At 34.6% G+C, this 24,396-nt stretch overlaps 3 protein-coding genes across 8 annotated transcripts in view; 1 reads left to right on the forward strand and 2 right to left on the reverse strand.

Moving 5' to 3' along the window:
- LOC126975575 (dystrophin, isoforms A/C/F/G/H) overlaps positions 1-24,396 on the forward strand; it is a 657,038-nt gene that overhangs the window by 374,772 nt on the left and 257,870 nt on the right. The gene's annotated exons all lie outside the window — the stretch shown is intronic.
- Positions 683-13,278, reverse strand: LOC126975576 (uncharacterized). The gene is made up of 17 exons (XM_050823520.1): positions 13,096-13,278; positions 12,160-12,793; positions 11,760-11,836; positions 11,421-11,465; positions 10,759-10,980; positions 9,889-10,026; positions 9,545-9,571; positions 9,431-9,463; positions 8,833-8,973; positions 7,290-8,204; positions 6,950-7,009; positions 5,912-6,049; positions 4,413-4,451; positions 3,191-3,229; positions 2,648-2,680; positions 2,438-2,566; positions 683-729 (listed from the first exon to the last, which is right to left on the reverse strand). The coding sequence occupies exons 1-17, from the start codon at positions 13,193-13,195 to the stop codon at positions 698-700; spliced, it is 2,802 nt and encodes a 933-aa protein (XP_050679477.1). The 5' UTR covers positions 13,196-13,278; the 3' UTR covers positions 683-697.
- On the reverse strand, positions 14,348-24,258 carry LOC126975577 (spidroin-1-like). Of its 6 annotated transcripts, none has more exons than XM_050823523.1 (11): positions 24,131-24,258; positions 23,262-23,360; positions 20,016-20,144; positions 18,830-18,856; positions 18,547-18,594; positions 17,792-18,259; positions 17,676-17,714; positions 17,438-17,563; positions 17,327-17,347; positions 16,159-17,189; positions 14,348-14,485 (listed from the first exon to the last, which is right to left on the reverse strand). In XM_050823523.1, exons 1-10 carry the CDS (start codon positions 24,183-24,185, stop codon positions 16,165-16,167), a joined length of 2,037 nt encoding a protein of 678 aa, XP_050679480.1. In that variant the 5' UTR covers positions 24,186-24,258; the 3' UTR covers positions 14,348-14,485; positions 16,159-16,164. The 6 variants fall into 6 exon arrangements, with proteins under 6 accessions (XP_050679480.1, XP_050679479.1, XP_050679481.1 ...); XM_050823522.1 differs by having other exon boundaries at positions 18,830-18,859; XM_050823524.1 differs by lacking the exon at positions 18,830-18,856.

Here is a 24,396-nt window from a genome sequence, read left to right on the forward strand (position 1 = left end):
AATGTTATATAACGTAACCTCAACTGAAAATGTATTAATCCAAAACTTGTATGTGTGTAGGAGGACAAAAAGCAAACAGTTAACCTGGTGATCAATACATTGGTGCAAACCAATAACAAAGTATCCTTACACAAATTAAATTTGTAAACTAAATTTATGAACGACGCAGGACTCGAACCGCGACCTCTCGCGTTCCTTGTGAGCGCTCTTCCACTGAACCAACCGTTTGAGGGTCGTGTCATCAATACCATAAATTTATTTTTTATTTCTTCTACCGGGAATTTAGAGAGGTCATTAGTAATTTTTATTTATTTGCCAAAAATGGTGGATTAACTGCGGACTAAGAGTAAGAGTTTCACAGATTGAATATACGATATATTATATTTTCCCGTCAAAATTCATTTATGAAAAACATTTTGGGACTTCATCTTCAGGTTGTGGTTTCATCTACAGGATCTACTTTACAGTTGATAACCTGAGGGGTGAACAAGACTTATCAAGATTTATGAGCGATACGTCACTCGAACGATCCTACGTATCCTATCAAAAACACTCAATGTGCCTATTTTAATTTTTACAAAACGTTTTGATGTAACTAGGGTAAATTTTACTTACCAATATACAAAAGTTGATGGTTCGTTTCGCTAGCTGTAATAAAAACCTTATTAATAGCTTATCCATCAGAATTACATATATTTCATGATTGTGGCTTACCAAGAGAAACGCCACCTGAAAATATAAAAAAAAAACAATCGTAAAAAACATTGAAATTGTATCGTTTCGGGGAGTTTATTTAGGAGTTTCAAACTGATTCGTCAATGAATAGTCGAAATGGCGATACACTCGGACAGTGGTCAATGATTGAGCACATTGATGTATTGAGATTTAGATGGAGCTGCCTTTTACTAGAAGCATCGTTTTTTGTTTAATGATGGACTTTTGTTGTTTTTTGGGACTGATGAATATATGAAGCATTTTTAAAAAATATTTATTTCAAGCATTCTCTCGAAAAAAAATCTCCTTATTTTCCCATATTACAACGTCTTATATTTAAGCTATCACACGATCTATTGCTTACTATGCATAGGCAAGAATCTCAATATACTCGTATACTAATACTACTAATAATCTCGTAATGTATACTAATCGAAATATGTACGCTTTTTATTAATTTTAATATGCAGAATATTAATTTTTAATCTGAATTGGCAAATTATTACTAATGACAGTAACTTTTGATGATACAAGTTCGTTGCAAGTATAAATAACAATTAAATATTTGATTCAATATGTGGCTCCATCTAGAAATATAAGATCAATGTAAAGCTTGTGTGATTGTTATTATGATTGGACGTCGATTTCCCAAGGCTGTTATTCGCTTGCTTTAAGGACCCCTTTCAAGTTATTGACCAGCCGGTAGGGACCTGCCAAATATCCTCGCCATGTTTTCGCTTTTAACGGCACCTGTGGCGGTTAACGTCCGCTTTTTGTGACTTTTTGTGAACGTTTGTCAATTTTGACGCCCGCGTAGCAGCGTCGTAAATTTTTACTTCAACTTTTGTTTTTGTGCCGTGATGTGTTTCAGTTTGTGCGAAAACGAATTTGTAATCGACTCAAAATAGTAATTCATCTTTACTTGTGAAACTGAAAAATTGTATTTGAAAAATATTAAGAAAGTAGGTAAATCGATTTATTCGTTGCAGTAATAACTTTTATTTATAGCATAGAGCTGCATAACTAACCTTAAGGCCATAAATATAGTTACAACTTAAAAAAATCTGAATTTTAAATGCTTAATGGTTTAACATTTTCATCATCATGAGAGAAATTAATTTATTTTATATATGTTCTACCGGGAATTCAAAGAGGTCATTAGTAATTTTTATTTATTTGCTAAAAATTGTGGATTTACTGCGCAGTAAGAGTATATAAGAGTTTGACAGATTGAATATACGATCCGTTTTCCCGTAAAAATACATTTATGAAAAACATTTTAGAATAATACTAGCTGACCCGACAGACTTTGTAGTGTACATAATAAATAAAATACTGTTTTTTATGTATTTGTCAATAATTTTTCATAACATCAAGAATTATTTCCTAACGTATGCTCCCTGTTGTTATAATGAAATTGTTTCACAGCAGATCTATCAAACCGTGCGCCAATAAATTCTCTCATAGAAAATATGTCCATACAAAACAAAGATTGGAAAGAAAAATAACTATGGGTCCCAAATCGAAATAAAAAGTATCCTATCTCTCAAGTTGGACGTAACTGCACTCCATAAAGTAATCCCCATTTAAATCCGTTCATTAGTTTAGGAGTCCATTGCGGACAAACAATGTGTCACGTAATTTATATATATAATAAGAAGATAATATTATTTTGTTATTAAAGGAGAAAATTTGATTCAGTATTATTGAAATAACTACTTACATTCCGGTCTAATGGATCGTTTACAAACAGGTGCTATAAAGTTGCCAAATTGTTCACACACGCACACCTTGCAAACGTTATCCGGGCTCGTGTATTCCGATCCCAAGCCTTGGTACTGGCACATCTGGTCTAAAAGTTAATGCATCTATGGTCAGATCTAAATTATTCAAGCATGGCTTAGTGCTTTTAATATTACAACGCAGTGCTTACCTAGATAAATATTCTGGTTTGCCGGTGGATATACTGAAAGGAAATTAGCTGTGAGAAAATCAGATACATTTGGTTTTCAAAAATATAAATTCATTTAATATAAACATAAATGGAATTGCTAATAAGACCCAGAGGTGCTCAAAGCATAGAAATTTAAACAATAATTATGCATTCATTCTTTTTTAAAACAATTTCAATCACTCGCATAAATCGCTGATTAAAGGACTGATTGAGGTCACTGATTGACTCTGGTGGGACATGAGAAGCAGTGATAACTTACTATTGACGTATTCAGGTCACTTTTCTGTGCTCTAATATTGTACTGCTATTCCGTAAAAAGCATGTACATTCTTGACCTGATCTAAATATATTATCCTAACCCAGCACTTCCTAGATTAATTAAATGGTTGGTACGAACGTCAATAAATTTTGGTGATATTAAATTTGTGCAGATAATTTATTTCACACATTATCTCTTTGAGACTAACCACCCTTTCTTTTGTTACAAATTTTATATAAGTGCGATAACTATATAATACTTACTTGGAGATGGTGGTAATGGAAGAGGCTCTGGTGCAGGCTCTGTCAAAAAAATATACTTATTGGTTTTTTAATGTTTTCTAGATTGTGATTAAATTGTTTGGAATTTTAAATTTATGCTGAGCATCTCCTTCTTATAAGAAATTTGATATTTTAAAATGAACATTAATAAGAAAGATTCTTACTCATTATTAAATAGGTTTAATAGTGTCAAAAGATTGATATGGAGACACTTATTAGAGCTCAACGCTATTGGAAAGCTGAAATCCTCAATTATAAATTTCTTTCTTTTCATTGGGTGGATAATCACTTTTGTCACTCGCGCCCAGTTACGGCCATTCCCAATATTCAGTCTATCTCTCACTTGAGATAAAAATCGTAACTATTATTGACTTTTCTGTCCCAATAAACTTATCAAAGGTAACTCACCTTATTCGTACACGATGTTTGTCGATGGGACGACCTATAGCTTACCAGCGATAGAAGTTTGTACGGAAATTGCAATTCACGCGTCCCAATATAAGGCGATAAGAATGACTTATTGGGTATATTGGGGCAGCTTCTGATTATTGGCAGTTAATTACTGACAGTAGAAGGTAGTAATTTACCAACACAATCATCACTAAATAATTACATTAAATATAATTCTAAATAAGTCTAAGTGTTATTGCACTTACAGGCAACGACCACATGCAAGTAAAACATACATAATTTTTGAATTTTAATACATACATAATTTAAGAACTAATACTAAGATACAATATATATTATTGACAGCTAATTACTGACAGTAGAAGATAGTATATTGGGAACAGCAGTAAGTAAGTAAGACCAGTATCTCTCATCCAATTAGATCTATATTAACTTGCATATACATTTTGACAAATTGACATACGGCCGTTTTCAATAACGTATCTCTAGTTCCAGAAACATTGCTGTCACCGTTTAAGGACAAGATCTTATCTATCCATAGTTATATCCAATATAGTTATAGTCCAATGCTTTATGTCGATAAGTTATTGAAATGTAAGTAAGCGTAAAAGGATAGATTTGTGTAGCTGTAGTAAGTAAAACTAAGGATAGATAGGTTATTGAAAACGGCCGTTATAGTACATTCATTACTCTGTGAAATTCTGGCTTTCTCATTTGAGAGAATTGTATATGTTTTAATTCTCAATCATCATAACCATTCACTCCGTATTTAATATTTGAAATAATTAATTACCTGGCAGTGGTGGGAAGACGTAACCTGTAATGTACGAAACTAAATAAAGGTGAGTGTTTAAGCTATATTTAAAATAATTATAAATATTCAATAAAAATTTAAATGACTTTCATTACATAAATCACTCTCTGAACTCAGTAAGAAAATAAGTTGCTATCTTTGAAGGGGTGGTAATACAAAAAATTGACTTAGAAAGTGATAGAGTGTGCATTAGGATCTTAAATGTTTACTTAACAATTAATCTAGTAAATGCGTCATGATTTGTTAAAAGTGATGTCTTTGTTAGTGTTGTTAATTATACAGCCAGGCCATGTCATTAGTGTTGTTAAGAAAAATGAATAAAATTGTGAAACTTTTTTGCATTAGGTAACATCCTAAGTATTCTTTTGACTATCTCAACCGAAAAATCTATGAAGCCGAATTAAGTCTTATCATGTTGGTAATAAGAATATAGTACGTGCAGTCAGTAAATGACTATTTATTAGCCCAGATTATATTGTTCCAGAAAAACAGTTTTTGGAAGATTTCACAACTTTAACCACTCGAATGATGAAGCTAAAATTAAAACGCTTCGTGCGAATATAGGGGATATGAATGATATAATTTGCATTCAGCAGTCTGGGTGCCGTAACTCCTGGGCACATTCTACGGAATGTAATAGAAAACCCATTAGCATCTTGCGTTGGTATTTCAAGCTTTGCAGACTACAACCAGATATTATCGTTTTTGCTTGACGTTCTATGAATTCAAGTGAGTTGGTTTGGCAGTTCTATCCCAAAGATGGTTGTAATATCAGGACTAAAGGCATAAAAGGCATTTATTTTCTCAAAATTGATTCCTTTAGAATTCTTTTTGACGTCATTTCAATATATACTAGATACTACTACCGCTTCGGAAACAATTGGCGCTCTGAGAGAGAAGAAGCGGCGCAAGAATCTGTCCCAGCATTCTTTTTTTGCCCTCTGTTTAATAACAATATATAATATTGTAGTGTCATTGCTATTGCTATAAAATTTATTTTATTTTATTTTAATTTTAATATTTTTAAGAAAGCCAACTGCTAGATGTACATATAATAAGATAATTAACAAACATAATTCATTCGAGCTATAATATAATAATAGGCTTCCTCATGTCCAAAATAATCATAATCTAGTCCCAGGCTGTCCGATCACTTAGATATTCAGCTGTGGAGTAGTATGATTTACAACAGAGCCATTTTTTAATAAAACATTTAAATTTATTTATAGATAATGCCTGAACAGTGGCGGTGACTTTATTATAAAAGTGCATTTACCCTTAAAGCTATTATGTATCTTATGAAGACTACTAGAATTAGTTACGATTGAACTTGCTATAAGTATATGTATTTAAGAGTTGTCACGCGAAAAGTATCGAGTTAATCTTAAAAAGGATTCCCAGCTTTTTGCCCCAAGCCAAACAAAACCTTGCTCAAGTTTAGAAGAAATGTAAATATTTGATAATAAAAATATACTTACAACATGTAGCACTAGTGAAGCAGTTGACTTCTATGTTGATAATGCCTTCGCCGTAGAACTCCTTACAGACGCAGGTTTGACATTCATCCCACGGATGCTGGAATGGCAAGTTTGGCGGATAGGGTCGGCATGATTTATCTGTAATACAAACAATTTAATTTAATGTCAATAATTTGTTTATTACAAAACAATAGAATTTGTAATTTCCTCTTAATAACATTTACGAAACGTCCGACAACGCAACTAAACGTCTACATGGGCGGTACTACTATCAGATGAACGTTTGCTTGCTAGTTCACCCTTACGCTTCCTACTTTCTGAATTTTGTTTCTATATATCACTTACAAAACAACCGCATGTCAAATATTAAATCATAATTTTAAAAATAAGGAAAACTAAAATTCAAAACATAAATATCGCTTGTTGTAATACAGAAACTATGGGATGTGCGATGTGAATTTACAATACTTTATGTAAGATAATTACAAATAGCAATATGTGTCAGTGAAACTACATTTTTTTCGTGTTAAGCCTCGAACATAAGTCGAAGTAAAAATTTGCGTTTCCATCAAGAGCCCTCACGCTCGCATGTTGATGATAATTACTTCAGATTATTTTTGTGTTTTTATTTACATTAATTTTGTATTAATATGAAATACTAGTTTGGCTCTAGCATTCCTTGGTAATTCAAAAATAGCATATAGCTATAATTCCTTGGCTTACATGTACTAAAAAGTGTTCTGGTATAGAAAATAGATGACAGCTCAAATTTATAGAACGACTACTTCGGCGAATATTTCGCTCGATGTAATGCTACTGTTATAACTTAACCTAACAATTATTTTACGCCTTAAAAACTACTACAGCTCAACCGCTCATCACTAGTTTTTGAAAAGGCGTTGTCAGAGATAAAAGGCAATAATATTACAATTTATCTCGATATTTTAAAATTTCCCAAGGAAGCGCGATACCTTTTTAACGTCAAAGTAAAAGTCAGGAGGAGAAGCTAGTGTATAAAACATTAACTAGTATACTCACGAGGTGAAGGTCCTGGTAGAGGGCTCGGTGGAACATCTGGAATGAGTGGCGGCCATGGCACTGCAATATATAAGCTTACAAATTTACTAACAGCTGCAGGATTGCTGTTCACTTATTATTTGGCAGATAGCAAACCAAAAACGAAAATTAATACAAGTTTTTTTATTATCTAATAGTGAGAGAAAATATGACAATTGTCTTCTGTGATTGATGAAATTGTTGTTTATACGAGTAATTATGTGGTTCTACTAGGCAGTTCGAAATTCAAAGAGTGCACTTCTAGATTCTTTTTACTTGCATACAAAGTAATAGAAGTTGAAATAAAGTTCCTTCTACTTACATGGTTCAGGCTCCGGCCTTGGTTCGGGAAGTGGCCACAGTTCAGGTTGGATTGGTTCTGGTATCGGCCAAGGTTCAGGCTGAATTGGTTCTGGTATTGGCCATGGCTCTGGCATTGGCCAAGGCTGAGGATTGATTGGTTCCGGTAATGGCAATGGTTCGGGTTGAATTGGTTCTGGAGTTGGCCATGGGTCCGGTATTGGCCAAGGCTGAGGGTTGATTGGTTCCGGTAATGGCCATAGATCAGGTTGGATTGGTTCTGGTATCGGCCATGGTTCAGGCTGAATTGGTTCTGGTACTGGCCATGGCTCCGGCATTGGCCATGGCTGAGGATTGATTGGTTCCGGTAATGGCCATAGGTCTGGTTGAATTGGTTCCGGAATTGGCCATGGCTCCGGTATTGGCCAAGGCTGAGGATTGATTGGTTCCGGTAATGGCCATAGATCAGGTTGGATTGGTTCTGGTATCGGCCATGGTTCAGGCTGAATTGGTTCTGGTATTGGCCATGGCTCCGGCATTGGCCAAGGCTGAGGATTGATTGGTTCCGGTAATGGCCATAGGTCCGGTTGAATTGGTTCTGGAATTGGCCATGGTTCCGGTATTGGCCAAGGCTGAGGATTGATTGGTTCCGGTAATGGCCATATTTCGGGTTCGTTTGGGTTAGGTAAAGGCCAGGGTTCTGGTTGAATTGGTTCTGGAATTGGCCATGGCTCCGGTATTGGCCAAGGCTGAGGATTGATTGGTTCCGGTAATGGCCATATTTCGGGTTCGTTTGGGTTAGGTAAAGGCCAGGGTTCTGGTTCTGGAATTGGCCATGGCTCCGGTATTTCTGGTAATGGCCATACTTCAGGTAAAGGCCAGAGTTCCGGTTGAGTTGGTTCAGGTAGCGGCCAAGGCCCCGGAATCGGTTGAGGTTCTGTGAAAATAAGTTATTTTATATACCTTCTATCAAAAGAAGCTTTACATGAAAAAGGCATTTATTTTCTCATAATTGATTTCTTTAGAATTCTTTTTGATGTCTAAAATGATGAGACGGATATAACACTTTTATTTTTATTTTCTATTTAATGTGTATTTCTTATATTCATATTGTCATAGCTTAGTTTTTCTTACTTACTTACTCAAATCATATTTTATAATTTTCAAAAAAATTAATCCAATTACCAATTTTTACTATATATTATATGAAGTAAATTTTGAGCCCTGCGCAAACGGATTGGTCCCTGGTTTTTTCAATAAATAGACATGATAAGTACAGAATTGAGCTAATTTCAATTTCAATTCTAAATGTAGGAATCGTTTTTCTGACATGTTCATTTTCTTCTGTTAAATTGTTAGTTTTATTATGAATGAATGAATGAATGAAAATACGTTATTGCACTAAAAATACATAAATTTACAATTGGCTTTAAACAGTTTTGGTAGCACAATTAGGCTTATTGCTTACAGGCGAAGGAGATTTTTTACTCATGTCACTTGACATAGGGCAATAAATTAATGCATTAGTTCTTTATCATCATCTATGGCTAAAAAATATATCTTACCACATTCAGGATTCGGCATGCATATAATGCGTTGTTCTGGGATACCATATGCAGATATCTCCGCAACGCACTTGCAAATTTTGCAGAAGTCAGTAGGATGTGGGAAAGGTATATTGTGCGGGAACTTCTCGCAAAGTGGCACTGTAAATATTAATAAGATCTTTATTATCATCTATAACTTGTGATGCAGACTTAAAAAACCAATTGTTGCTAATGCTGGGGGAGATTTAAATCCAAAAAGACCTGCAAATTTCACATTTGCAGACCAGAATGGTATGACTGTTTGTTTGATCATGTTTGTTGAGAAGGCTAATTCATTCATTTAAATGGGAAAACGTACTTTCTACTTATTAACTATAAATTCACAAATGCAAAAGTGTTTCATATGTCAAAGCAAAACCACTCTTACTAAATATACTTAGAATCACATTAGTGTATAATTATACTTCGAACAATATATATAAAATAGCGGGAATTGGTCGAATTTTCAAATTTGGATTCAGTAAAATAAAAATTAGAAGTTTTTAAGTTAAGACAAAATTTGTGCGCGGGCATAGATGTTACATTAATTTGAGGAAAAATTGTCGATGATACTCACTAGGAACTGGTGTTGGCGGATCAGGGATTGGTGCTGTGGAAAATTGTGTATAATTTAATATCATTACTAAGTTAAATGAAACTACATCATATTTCAATTAATCTTAATACTCACGTATCGGAATTATATCAGGTGGCGTTACTGTAAAAGAAAAAATAGGTTTATCTCTCATTTTATTTAACATTGGTTGAATTTCATACTCCGATTTTAAATTTCTTCCCCTCCTTATTTTCTCATTTTTAGTAAATTCTGTATTGATTTAAAATTATTATTTATTTTACTAAATGGAAAACTATTCGAAGAATTAAAGAAAAATAAAAGAACGAATAACAATATGAAAGAAGAGAAAGAAATTGAAATGAAAGAGTAGGAAATATATTCAGCTCTTTAGTATTATATTGTACATTTATCGTTAAAGGGAATTCGCACAGTAAAGTTAAATATAATATTATGCTTACTGCATTGTGGGTTATCCTGGCATTCTATTTGAATATCGGTTTGTCCGATTGCATTGAATACATGCTTGCAGACACATATTTGGCAAGGATTCAGAGGGTTCTCGAAAGGCGTATCTTTCGGTAATGGTGAACAAGACACTGAAATAGTTTAGGTGCCATAAATAATTCTGTATTTATTTTATCCCCTATTAATCTTAATTGGAAGGGATCCTTCTTTGTTTGTACATATTATATTGTATAAAACAAGTGTTCATCCGGGACTTCACCATCGTAGATTCATTTAAGTGTCAGTCTTGTTTTATAAACCCATTTTGTTCTCACATATATAGGTTTCAATTATTTCATTTGGAATTCTAATTCAGTTTGTCAATCAATAATAACCATTCTTATCTCGTTATTACGTTACAAGTCGCTAGTTGCCCCTGAAGTCAGCCCAGTTGATTTGGGGATTCACTGGTATAAACTTGTTTTTATTAAGTAACATTTTGTTAAAAGTTGTTATATTTCACATTATACGCAAACTCTCCAATTATATTTATCGGTGTACGAAGACTAGTAGTACCTTTAAAAAATCGTTGTGTACTTCAGACAACACGACAGAAGAGAAAATTTATCATGGCGATGGTAACGATACGGAATACAATATTTTTTGTTGAATATTCATAAAGTAAGAATATTTAATTATAATTATGTTTAAATTACTCTTATAAAATTTGCTCTGACCGATCGTACTCCCTTAGACGCATCGAGCTAACTCATTGCGGACAAGCGTTGCATAGGTACCCGAGCGTGATAGCTCAGTCTTATTCAATACCTACCAAATAAGATTAATTCAAAATTTCACTAAAATACAAAAAGAGAGATACATACCTTGTGGTTCCGGTGGTGGTAAAGGTGGTACTGGTATTGGTATTGGGATTGGTTCTGGCTCCGGGACTGGTGGTAGAGGCACAGAGCATGAGTTGCAACTTACACATGCGGGGGTTAAAATTCCGAACTCCGCAATACATGAACATATTAAACATTCGAAATCGGTGGTCAGTAAATTGTAAAGTTCACCAGGCCTATTGCAAGCGATGCCACTATCGATTCCTGGAATTTGATAAAAATAGTCATAAAAGGCAATTATTTTCCAATCCAAAAGTCGTATTATGAATCTTCTTCCAGAATTAATACACACTCGTACAGTTGCTTTGAGGAATCTTTCGCGAGTTACAGGACTCCCAAACCGATACGACTTAGGGACATTAAAGCATAATATATTATATGACAGCGATCTATAGATAATACTGCCACCCTAATCTCCACCTCTCTTACTCAAAACCAGAGCGTCTTGCAGATCTAGATTTATGTGGCGTAATGTGAATTGAACTTTTGTCACACAAATGCTTCCTTCTTTCACTATCTTTGTCATCTGAAGGTTAAACAAAATGAATCATAGGACAGCTTAATACTACCATTTCTATAAACTATTCAAAATGACTATTTAATGTTTTTTATTTATGGTACGTGGTAAATGATTATTTTGTCACCTGGAATAATATATTCTCCACTTGGAATTAATCTTGCTCGGCCACCTGGAAATAAAATAAAAGATGAGTTAAATTCTTTAAAAAATAGTTGGAATTAACTCAAAAACAAATCATAAAAAAAATTTACGTTTATTGGCTTACGGTTTACTGAAATATATTGTTTTCAAATTACTCTGCTTTTGGGGGTGGTAGAAAAGTTTGATGATTTTTTATGAGGCAATTTCTGGAGCGTAAATCTTGCTATGGATGAATATGCCTAACCTAGCTCATTAATTCTTGCCAGTATTAAAAATATTCTAACTTAAGTAATATCAAATTACTAATTAATTGTAATATTACCTGGTGTATAATATCCTATCAAGTTTGAAGTAGCTTGGGCTTGAGCATATGCATTGTTTAATGAAGGAATTATACTTCTGTAATAAAAAAAATGAATATAAATCAAGTTAAATGTAAATAATTTAATTAAAATAAACGAAAATATAAATGAGTTTTTTTTGCGCAGTATTATATGATAGGTTTTAATAACGCCTTTCAATAAGGCTAGTGGAAACCCACTATATGCACTGGCAGCTATTACCGTCAACGGGTCAGCCTAGCTATCTAACGCGGAAATGCTGCCAGTATTCTTGGTATGCTTCCCCGTAGTGATAGTTTTAATTATATGTAATCATAGTATTGTAAATATAGTTAAGCATAATATTCTAAAAAGTAGATGTTAACTAGAATTAATACATACCCTGCATCAAACGGGTTCCATCTGTCTGAACTAGTTTGCGCCTGTGCGATGGCTGTTGCTGTGGAATATTGACCACCAAGTCCTGGATAAAGATCTGGAGTCTGAAGCAATGGCTGATATGAACTGCCTATTACTGAGGAAGCTAAAGCTTGTGCATTGGCATATGCCTGCGAGGATGCAGGGCTCAAGACTGGAAGATTGGACATGAAAGGATACATGTTTTGTGATCCTAATCGGGAATTAGATGCAGCATTGCTTAGTGTTCCTTGATTTCCAGCAAGTAGATCATTATCTTCCGTATTTGCTAGTGCGATGCCAAGACCTTGTCCAAATCTACTCTCTCCATCGTTGTCATCAGCTTCATCTCGAGACCTAGCAAGTGAACTCTCTGTAGTAGAAGCTAGTGCTTGCTCGGACTTGTCAGTCTCGACTTGTGGTTCACTCGAATCCACTGCGCTCGAGCGCACATCTTCATTTTTTTCTGAGTTAACATCTTTTGCCGTTTCATCATTTGTTTGTAGTAAGGAATTTTCGACTTGCTTTGATAATGCGTCTCGGGAACTTAAATCCGCACTGGTTGTGTTGTCCTCTTGAATTTCTAGTGTTGACTCACTATCACCATTACGCTTTAAATCTGAATTTAATTATTTTTAAAATATTAATATAATGTATGTGCACAATACAGACTGCAAAACTCCTATAAAAAGAACATGCAAGTTATGGAATCACTGACTCTGACACAAACAAATCTAGTTCCAAAGTTCCCCTAACTTTTAATCTAATTATTACATTTAATTAAAATTATTGATTAATTTTTATTACTTAATAACGAAAAGTATATTTTTATATAAATTTTTCCAAAAACTCTACATCTCATCAACATATTATTAATTAAATTATACAAATGGATAATTTTCATTGATAATTTTGACTTACCGTTTTGCGTTCTGCTTGAGTTCGATAAGTTTTGACAGTTTGTCACTGAGAACAACAGGAAGGCAAGGAAGCAGATGCTTCCGAGAAAGCCTCCCCGCATTCTTATAAAATGAATTTATACGGACCACCTCTCCCCCTGATCACAGCCTATATCGCCAACATTTATGTAAATGTGCGCATTCAAAATGTGTACGTCAATATAAATACGTGATAACTGTCCGTGAAAATCTACAGTCATATTGATTTATTGTTAAATGAAATTTGAGTGTTGATTTAGAACGGCTTCGATGCTAATTTGTTCCATCACAATAATTTACTATAGACGCCTGTTCAAATTAAAGAAACATTTGTTCCTAATCGCATTGGCGTATAAGCGATACGGGTTTGACATTTATTACAATGCTTTTATTAATCAATCAAATCAAGGTCACGTCAGGTGTAACACCGTATTTCATTCAAATGCGAATATTGTATTGCTGCAAGTGCGCATTTATCTTGCATGCGAATGTTAGGAGAAATAGTTATTGAATGAAATGGTATCTTTAAACTTATTAACTCTTTTATATTTTGTTTAATTCGATTATAGTATTTTATGCAACAGTTGTAGAATGAGGGTCAAAAAACATGAGTGGCGTGGGTTGCGCATGAATAACGCCACAAGTGTTTTTTTTCTAGTTATACAACAATATTCGACGACTAGGTAATTTTAAATAAAACAAACAAAAATCATAATTTTTCGAGTTGTCGCTTGAATGGGCGGGAAATGTATTATATACATACTTTTGTCTGGTAAGTGGTTTCATTTTTCCTTCAAGGAATGGCAAAGGTACACCCATACAGCCAACGCGGGAAAATTTAAAATTACAAAATATTCCTAGCAGCATCTTGGCAAATTATACGAACAAGTTTTTTTTAAGTTGACATTAAAATGGTTAATCTAATGATTTAAGCATGAAAATATTACGTATGTAATTGCAATATAATATGTAGTTATGTACAACTTATTACCTAATATTTCTATGAACCTACCATAACTTACCTAGATTAAGTTGTCTGTGGCACCAAAACAACTGTGCTTTTTGGCGACATTAAAGTACGTCTAATTTAAGGCATAGTTTCCGTAGTAAACAATGCTTTTAAAGGCTATAGAGTATAGACTTTTTGAAAGACTCAATAAAGTATGTACTTTTATTATCGTAGCTGTTTAAATGACAGACAAAAGTAGAGGAGTAGTTAAATAATAGGTATAATATATTTTCCCACTAAATTTATTGAGTATGAAACGTAAGTTTTGTCATATTTACAATGTTATTATTCTTAATAATTATATCATCAGTATCCATGAGAGCGCCGTGTCATCTTCCAGTAGTCCTGCTAAGTGATTGTTTGCCTGAAATACGAAACCAAATCCATTATAAGTTGCTTACAACAATTCAAATTAAAATAATTTTATTGAAAACTAGCTGACCCAACAGACGTTGTTCTGTATATAATAAATAAAATAATGTTTTTATATGAATTTGTCAATAATATATCATAACATCAAAAATTACTTCGTAAAATATGCACCCTGCTGTCGTAATGAAATTGTTTCACAGCAGAACTGTCAAACCGTGGGTCAATCTATTCTCTCATAGAAATTATGTACGGACACATCAAAGGAAAAACAAATTTGTTGTTTTTATTTAATTTAGCAGCATTTTCCTATTAATTCACCTTTTAAGACATAAATTTGCCAAATCGGTCCAGCTGTTCTCGAGTTTTAGCGAGTCTAATGAACGTCAATTCATTTATATATATATTGGATTTAAAAGTCAAAAACTATGACCAATCGAAATTAAAATTTAATTCCTGAGATGTGAGATGAAATTAAATATAATAAGGATGGCGACTACATTAAGGGCCACAGCGGTGCCTATTTCTGCCGTGAAGCAGTAATGTTTAAGCATTATTGTGGTTCAGACTTAAGGGCGCCGTAGCTAGTGAAATTACTGGGCATTCTTATGTCTGAAGTTGACGAGCGATTTGTAGTGTCGCTAAGAATTTTTGGATTTTGCAAGAATCTTGAGCGGCACTGCATTGTAATGGCAAGGCGTATCAATTACCATCAACTGAACGTCCTGCTCATCTTGTCGGTTATTTTCATAAAAAAAACCTCAGGGTGGTCGCTTCATTTCCAATCTACTACGACACCGATTCCAAAAATAACAATAATCGTAACTAGAATTAGATTAATTACTTATATTGTATAAAAATACGCAATTATTTTTATACTTTTTAGTGCATATTATATCTATTGAATTGGAATAGTGTTTTTGAAATCGGTTGATTTTTTGTTAAATTTTTTTTCCGGTCTCATGTTGTAACAACGTATTCATTCCCCAATAAAAGGCTTGCTAAGTCGATTTAACCGAGTAGTGGGCATAACAAATTTATGTTGTTTCTGGTGTTAAAGTTATGATTATCACAGTTTGTAGAAAATTCGCTATTGTGTTTGCGAACAAACATAACATTATCAAGAACATTTTAAGAGGTAACTGTTAAAATGTTTATTTCTTTTAATTGTTCTCTGATCAATCTTTAGAACCTAGGTTATAAATAGCGTAAATAGCATTCTGCAGCACAGAGATGACCTTAATATCGGCTACTTTGCACGAAAATAATATACCATAGGACATCATACTTTGAAAATAACTAAAGTAAATTAGTCGCGCAGTATCTATCGCATTTAATTATTTAATACCTTTAACGGCGTATGATGAAAATCTAGGTCTTGCTAGTCTAACCAATTCATCAATATGGAGGGCCCATTGTAATTTGTATATCAAGAGCAATGCAATGAAAATATAGCGGAATCCAGCGGTTTTTTCACCTCTCCGCTTAAACAAACACTCACATTTTTGATATTTGTAGTAGAATATTTTATATTTTTAGTTTTCTTAAAAAATATGTTAAGAGTGCCATTTCAGGGAAAGAATTTTATGGCAAGTAAAGTAATTTAGCCTGTTTAATTTTTTTCATATTTTCTTACTGTAATTTTGCATTTACAATTAACCTACTAACCTGATTTTATTCATCAGCACCGCTTTTGGCCCACCCACCAATAGCTGCATTTCCTAGGGCGTCAATTGATGGGGAAGAGCCTCCTAACCCTCCGTAAAGGCCGCCAAGTCCTCCATAAGCATTGGTATTAGCGGAAGCATCGGCACTTGACCAACCGCCCCCAGAACCATAGCCTCCATTTGCAGCATTAGCGAGAGCTTCCGCACTAGCACTCGAGAAGTCTCCTAATCCACCATAGCCTCCGAGTCCAGCATTAGCTACAGCTTCCGCATTCGCTTGTGCGTCGTTATATCCACTTCCTGGATAAATTCCTCCATATCCGCCCATTCCAGCATTAGCTGCAGCTTCGGCATTTGCTTGAGCATTGCTATAACCACTTCCTGGATAAATTCCTCCATATCCACCCATTCCAGCATTAGCTGCAGCTTCGGCATTTGCTTGAGCATTGCTATAACCACTTCCTGGATAAATTCCTCCATATCCACCCATTCCAGCATTAGCTGCAGCTTCGGCATTTGCTTGAGCATTGCTATAACCACTTCCTGGATAAATTCCTCCATATCCACCTAGTCCAGCATTAGCTGCAGCTTCGGCATTTGCTTGAGCGTTGCTATAACCAACACCAGGATAAAGGCCACTATATCTAAGTATGCCGGCGTTAGCTGCTGCTTCAGCATTAGCTTGGGCATTGCTATATCCACCGCGTGGATAAATTCCTCCCAATCCACCGATACCACCCAGACCACCAAAACCAGCATTAGCAGCGGCTTCAGCACTTGCTTGAGCGTTGCTGTATCCGTCACCAGGATATAACCCTCCTAATCCACCGATACCACCAATACCACCCAAACCAGCATTAGCAACGGCTTCAGCATTGGCCTGAGCACTTGCATAATCTCCTGCATTCCAGCCACCAGAAATTGCACTTGCGTCAGCACTGGCAGCAGCATTTGCACTTCCGATGCCTCCGTAGGTGTTTGCGTTTGCAATTGCTTGAGCGGATGCTGATGACCCTCCCCAGATAGGACTTGCTGTAATTTAAAAAAAAATATAATGAATTTAGTGATAATTTTTTGTAATCATTCTAGACTCCACAGTGACAGAATAAAATAGTTTGTAAGAGAAAACTACTAAGTTAAAATTGAAAAGTTATGAACTAGCTACTCACGGTAGGGTGAAGGATTGTAATCTGTAAAGGAAGATAATATTTTTTAATAAACTTGAGAAAATTGTAGATTATTTCGAACGTTAGGTTTTTTGTAAATTATTGAATGCTTACCACACATCGGGTCGCGAGCTGTTTCGATGTACACGTAGTTGTATCTAACCTTGCATATATAGATTGTGCATGGATCTCCTGGATTACGGAATGGCGTTAATGGTGGTTGCCCTCTGCATATGGGTGCTAGAAAAAAGAAAATATACAGTTTCGACCCATTCACAAACCTTAACATTGGATTTCAATGATTCCATTTGATTTTCATCATCAATTTAAATACTGCTAACAGAATACTCACAGACATAGATGATTACTGGGACAGGGTAGATCTTAGTGCCTGAAACAGGAATAAATGAAATTCAGAAGTAAAACTTTAGTTTTAATATATATCATTAATTAAAAAGTTTAACTTACGAGTGTATGGTACTGGTACTGGGATTAAGCGGTCTCTTCCTGGAATAGTAATATATCTATTAACGGGAACCGGGAAAGGCATTGGTACTGGCGGCGATGGAACTGGTACGGGTACAGGAACATCTCTGACTGGTCCAGGAACTGGAATTGGCACGGGTATACTAGGAGATGGAACTGGGTAAGGTACTGGGATTTCTGTTTCAGGTCCTGGAACTGGAATGGGCTGTGGTACTGGCATAGGTACTGGAAGTATTTTTGGTGGTGATGGAACGGGGTATGGACGATTAACTGGATATGGAACCGGTACTGGACGCTCTACTGGGAATGGTTTTGGAGGACCGGGCACGTATATCCGCTCTGGTGGTGATGGTACTGGTACTGGGACATGGATGACAATAGGTCTACTTGGCATGGGCATAGGTACTGGAACAGGTCTTGGTGGTCCTGGAATAACAATGGGAGGTGGACCTGAAAGCAGAAAAATGAATTTTAAATGCTTTATGTTTATTTTACTAAAAAATATTCCGTAAGGATTTCAAGCTCGATATATATGGCGAATTTTAAATATAGATATATATAAAACCAACCGGACCGGCTAACCGCTGCGGTCAACCGCATAGTACTATCACCGGCCTTAGGATAAGTGATAATCACTGAACGTCAGGTTGACCACTAGCTCGTTGCTCATCATGGATTAGAACTCAATAACATCATTTTTTTCTAAGTACGGGTATAACCTATTTTAATTAACTTACATGGGCTATACGGAGGGGTAGGAGATATGGGAGGCAACGGCTGCGGTCCTGTAATTGTTACAAATTATTCTTAAAAATTTAAGCAGAAGTGTGAATTGTTGTTATTTTATTTTTACCTTTGAGTTTTAATTGCCAATTTACGAATATTGCATAACTTTTCTGCCTGCATTAAAATTATCATGGACAGAATTAAGTGTCTTTGTCTTAGCTACTTTATTAAATTAAGGTTATGGTTATGATTTATAAAAATATAATAATAATTGAATTCAGTTTCGCCACTAACCTGGGTATGGAGGAAGGGGTCCATAACCTGCTAAAACGAAAACATAATATGTAAGGGCTCTCAAACTATTTCATTCTGATGTAGTCCTTAAGGTTATTTCAGAATGTCTCACATTGTTCTACATTTTCGTGTATTGCATTATCCTTAGTATTTTTATAACATGAAGCGATAGGACCCGATGTTTAGAGTAATTTTTCATCCATAACAGTGACGCAATCAGCAAATTACACGTCGCAAAATGATTTAAATCTTAGGGTAATCGCTGAGTGAGCATATTCCACAAGAAACAATAATTAAGAATAACATCGATAGCATGCCCGGACGAATACAAGCTGTCATTTTAGCAAGAGAAATTTAGTATTTAACCACACTATATTAAACTTTTACTTTTTATTTTTGTGTAAAAACACTTAAGTTTTTAGCCTACTTTTTAAATTAATGAACAGTAACATTACTTACTGTTATGAAAAATCTGAAGATGCCAGTGAAACGGGTTATTTTATTTACATAGATGCACGCTTTTTTGCAATAGAGTGTATAAAACAAAAGATTGGCTAACAGTGGTTTTATAGGCAAAACAAAATACTCTTAAATTCCTACTTTATATGAAAATAGATATAGCTAAGAGAAGAACATAGTACGCATATTATGTTTATTTTGCTCGGCGACATTTGTGTTTGGGTATTATTATGAGGGTGTTTTAACTAATGTCATTATAGTTATAAAAAAAATTATATTTGTTAAGGTAAAAAATATCGAAGCTTGGGAAAGACGTTCTATGCGGCTCGTTGTACGATTTTGAGAGTATGTCGGCTGAGTCTATTATTTCAGTTTTCGTTTTTATGTAAATACTAACCCACTACTTTCTTCCTATTAAATTTGTTTTATGTTCCCGGGTAAACACTAAAAAATTACTACTTACATATCTCATTTAATACATTCATTATTCAATAAAAGTTAAAAGTTATAAGAAGGTATTGAGTTATTGTTTGTACGGAAATATCAACCAGTCTGCGATCAGTAACAAAATTACAGGCTGCGCCCGCTAATAATTATTGTAGTCATAGGAAATCAATTCCAATATCTTTTCATATGCGCAATCATATATTCTTACTACGTACCAATTTTCATCAAGATCGGTCAAGCTATTCTAGAATAGTTGAATAATACATGGATTTATACATACCACCACATCTGCTGCAAGCAGCGCACTTGGGGTAAAGGGTTCCGAAAGGTGTTGTGTAGCATGCACAAATGTAGCAATCACTTAGGCCTGGCATGTAGAACATGTCCCCTTCTTGCGTACATTTTGAATCTGAAATTTCAAAGAGATTTAGAGAGAACATACCAACAATAACTCGGTCGCTAAGCTTTCGCCTTGAACTGCGCAGCGGTCAAATGACCTCTACTAACAAAATGACGTTTGATGCGAGTTCAGTCGGCATTCAGACACAGAACGTGCAACGCAACCCGTAAAGCGACAAAAGTTCCGTTTTGTATTGTAAAATCGAACAGTAGTAGTAATTGAAACCAAAGCTCACTATCAAGCAGTAACACATGTCAGCAATATTATGATGTCGATTAGTTAATGTGTTAACAAGCGCTACCAACGTCATGGAGCCATAAGATATCCCAATTAATAATTACGTTTACATAACTGCTATTATTTATTATTTTTTTTGTTAAAACAAGGGAGCAGGACGTTCAGCTGATGGTTATTGCTACACCTTGCCCGTTACAATGCAGTGCCGCACAGGATTCTTAAAAAAAAAACAAAAATCTGTGGGGCACTACAATAGCGCTCGTCACCAAGAGATATAAGATGTTAAGTCTCATTTGCCCAGTAATTTCACTAGCTACGGCGCCTTTCAGACCGAAACACAATTATTTTTACACATTACTGCTTCACGGCAGAAATAGGCGCCGTTGTGGTACCCATAATCTAGCAGGCATCCTGTGCAAAGGAGCCTCCCACTGGTGGCTTTAAGGCTTATTACTACAACTTAAAGATAATTATAAATAACTATAATAACATGTAATATTCAGATCTTTAGTTAAATATACTGTAATTTGATTGGTATAAGTTAGTTGGCACTACAGCAGCGCAAACTAATATTTGCATTAACATGGTTGGCTGTCGTGCCCTATATAAGCTAGAGTGCTAATTTCGAGTATTCATTACTTATTGTGAAATCTAAGTGAATACTCTGCCCAATCCAGTGATCATAAGAATTGTGTGTGTTTAATTTACCACCCTCTTCTACACATACCTATCACCGGGGGGTTCAATTGATTTAGTTATTGGACGTGTAAAAATATTGAAAAGGATGTTATTATGTATAATAATACCAAATCATGAGATTTGGTGCTTCTGAGCATTTTTACAACATAGAACTTAGTTGTATATCATTCAGTACAGGGATACAGTACTGAGAATAGCTTTGGCGGGAAGTGATGTGATTGGTTAATTTTGATTGCGTCATGGAAACCACGCCCATTTGCGCCGCAAACATTGGTTGACGCGGACTTCATAGTAATAGTATGTATTGTCGGTCTTTTCTCATTAAATGTCTTTGTGCATTTAAGTTCCAACTTTTAAACATCAATATAAATTTTAATATGTGCAAAAATTAATGGACGATGAACTCTCAACCCAACGCCCTACCGAAAAACTTACTGTCCCCAACCTAACTGTCCGATGACGTATCGTTCATAAATCTTGAAACACTTGATCAACTCCTTAACGAAGCTGATAAAAATGTCACAAATAAAACTAATTCTATTCCTAAAAATGAGAAAGATAACAAAAAATATTGATCCAGAAAAATATTTGTATATTTTGTTAATTCTTCAAAATTTGGCAAAGATTCAAATGATTTATGATTTACTTGAAGTTTTAAAACCAAAAAACCCTCTTATTAAGACTATAAAAATTGCAAAATTAGAAAGCGGTATGTGTACCAGAGCGTATATTTTCATTGTTGCTATGACAAATGTCATTAAAATTAAAAGTGTTTTAATTAAGTTTTAAAAGTATATGCAGGGAGGAACTTATTAAATTAATTAAATTAATTTTTTTTTTGAAAATATTTTTCTAGAGATTAAGAAATATGAAGTATTTATGCTGGAATGATATTGTTTTTCATATGAACATTACAATAATAAATTTAAACGTAATGAGTAAGTCATAATTATATGTTTCTTCAGTATATTGTTTAGATCATGCGATGATGAAATTCTATAATAGCTAAAATACTTGGATTACATCAAAATATTTTAACAACAAACTCAAATTATCATCATCATCATAATCAACAACACTTCAACTGAAGAGGTCCACTGCTTGACAAATACCTTCTCAAATATAGCTGCCCTTATCCGACTCATTTCGGCAATCTTGACCAAACCATACAGGACTTAGGCTATGTGCTCGCCTCAATACAATTTTCCAAGGAGTAGGTATCAAAATGAACAAATGGACAAGACGAAGATTATAACTAATGTCCATGTAACAGCTGGTTGGACGAGTACGTCCACCTTGGTCAAATAAACCAGCTAGCTTCGCGAAAGAGCTCACTCCTCGTTTCCCACTCGGATTGGCAGCGTTCGGGAAGCTCCGTTAAATCTTCTCGTCCCAGATACACAGTCTCTCAAGAGAAATGTTTTTAATCAGTTTATGTTGCCAGTGATGTTGATATGCATGATAAGCAACGCAGACGTGGTGCTAACAATGGGCCTTATGGTAAAGCTCATGGTTGCTCAGAGGGCAATGGAGACGGCTATCTTGGAGCAGACTTGCAGATCGAATCAGAAATAAGAAGATCCGTAGGAGAACTAAAGTTACCGTTAGCCCGGATAAATGCGAAACTAAAGCGGCACTTGGCAGAGCACATAGCTCGAAGGACACATCACCGTTGGGGCAGTAAAGTCCACGAATAGCGACCAGGTACTAGATACGCATTGTTGGTTGGCCTCCCATAAGATGAAATTCAGTAAACACATCAAAATTAAAATAATTATATTTTTCCAACTTACAAGTGAACTGGATTTCTCCATAATTTCAACTGAATTAGGGTTTTTTTAAGACAAATATAATATAATATAAAAATGTTTCATTAGAAAGCTAAGAAAAATATATTTTTTAGCTTTCTAATTAATGTAAGCATACATTAAGTAACTTATGGTTTTTGTCATTACCATGATAATATTTATATATCTCTAATTGACAATTATTATGCTATTTGGCAAGCATTAGTGTACTAAATGTGTGCCTAAGATTTTGAGTATTTTATAATTTTTTATGCCAAAAATTTCTCTTCTTTTTTTTCATGCCACTATTTGGAAGATGAAAGTATTTTATTTTTCTTGGTCAGTCTTATATAATTTAGTAAAATCTTAATAAATTATTGTTCTGTAATCCTTGAATACTTACACAATGGTTGAGCTGATGGAGGTTGAGGAATTAAGCCACCCGCTCCATTAGCCTGCGCTATAGCAGAAGCCTGGGCGCTAGCCCATGCGCCACGGTCATCTAAAATAATAATTTGAACTGTTTAGGAACATAAGAATCAATGATCTGTGTAAGACTCCATGTTCATGATAATATTTTTGGTAAAAAAGCCCAACTAAATTGCAGGAGCACTTGATAATTGCCAGATCCCTGTGAAAGATGTTAAATTATTATCATCGACTTATGTGAAATATTTCGGTTATATTTGTTCTTAGTTATATTAAGTGAAATGGCAACTTATGAAGTTATCCAAATGTAAAGTGATAATTCCTCTGAGATTTGTTAGTCTACATGAAGAATTCTTATATTAGTGTTAGACGTTATAAGCGTTCTCCACCGAAGAAACTGGCACACGCTGAACCTTTCACCGACCCATCGCATTAATAGGCAATGTAAAATTCTGCTTCAACCGTTTCGATACATGTTTTGCCCCTACACGAGGCATTGTCATAAGATGTTGCCTCACTCTCGATCCAGAGTTTGGCGAGTTCGTTCGGTCGAGGGTTGTGAACCTTAAAAATTCGGTATATTTTTCTAATCTTTTGTTAAAATATGATAGGTCTCACAAATAAATTTTAAGGTTTGAACCGTTTTCTCCTATTTCATTCTTTTAATAAAGGCGACGTTTTTTAGCGTTTTTTTTCACTAAGTTAATTTATATGTTTTGCACTTTTTTACTTGATATAATAAAGTGAAAAGGATTAACATGCAGCTAACCACGCCTATACTATATATTTCCATAACAGTCTTAGTTTTTGTATTTAAATGTAAAGTAAAAATTGCAAACTTACCGTCTCCGAAGGCCGAAACGACGAAGCAGAGAAGAACAAAATGGATTTTCCACATATTCCTGGACCAAACCTGACCTAGTGAGAGGAATGACCACTCACCGAAGACGTCACTCTCAGCTTTCACAACTCTATTTAAACACAAATTCTTTACGCGTTGATAGGTATGAACAATCCATTAACTTATTAAAATCCTTAATATTATTTCATTTTAAACGAGGCGTGTCGATAATATACGACAGTGTTAAAGTTTTGATTTGATAAATTTT

The sequence above is a fragment of the Leptidea sinapis genome, chromosome 36 (genome assembly GCF_905404315.1).
Source record: "Leptidea sinapis chromosome 36, ilLepSina1.1, whole genome shotgun sequence".
In the NCBI taxonomy this organism is placed as follows: domain Eukaryota; kingdom Metazoa; phylum Arthropoda; class Insecta; order Lepidoptera; family Pieridae; genus Leptidea; species Leptidea sinapis.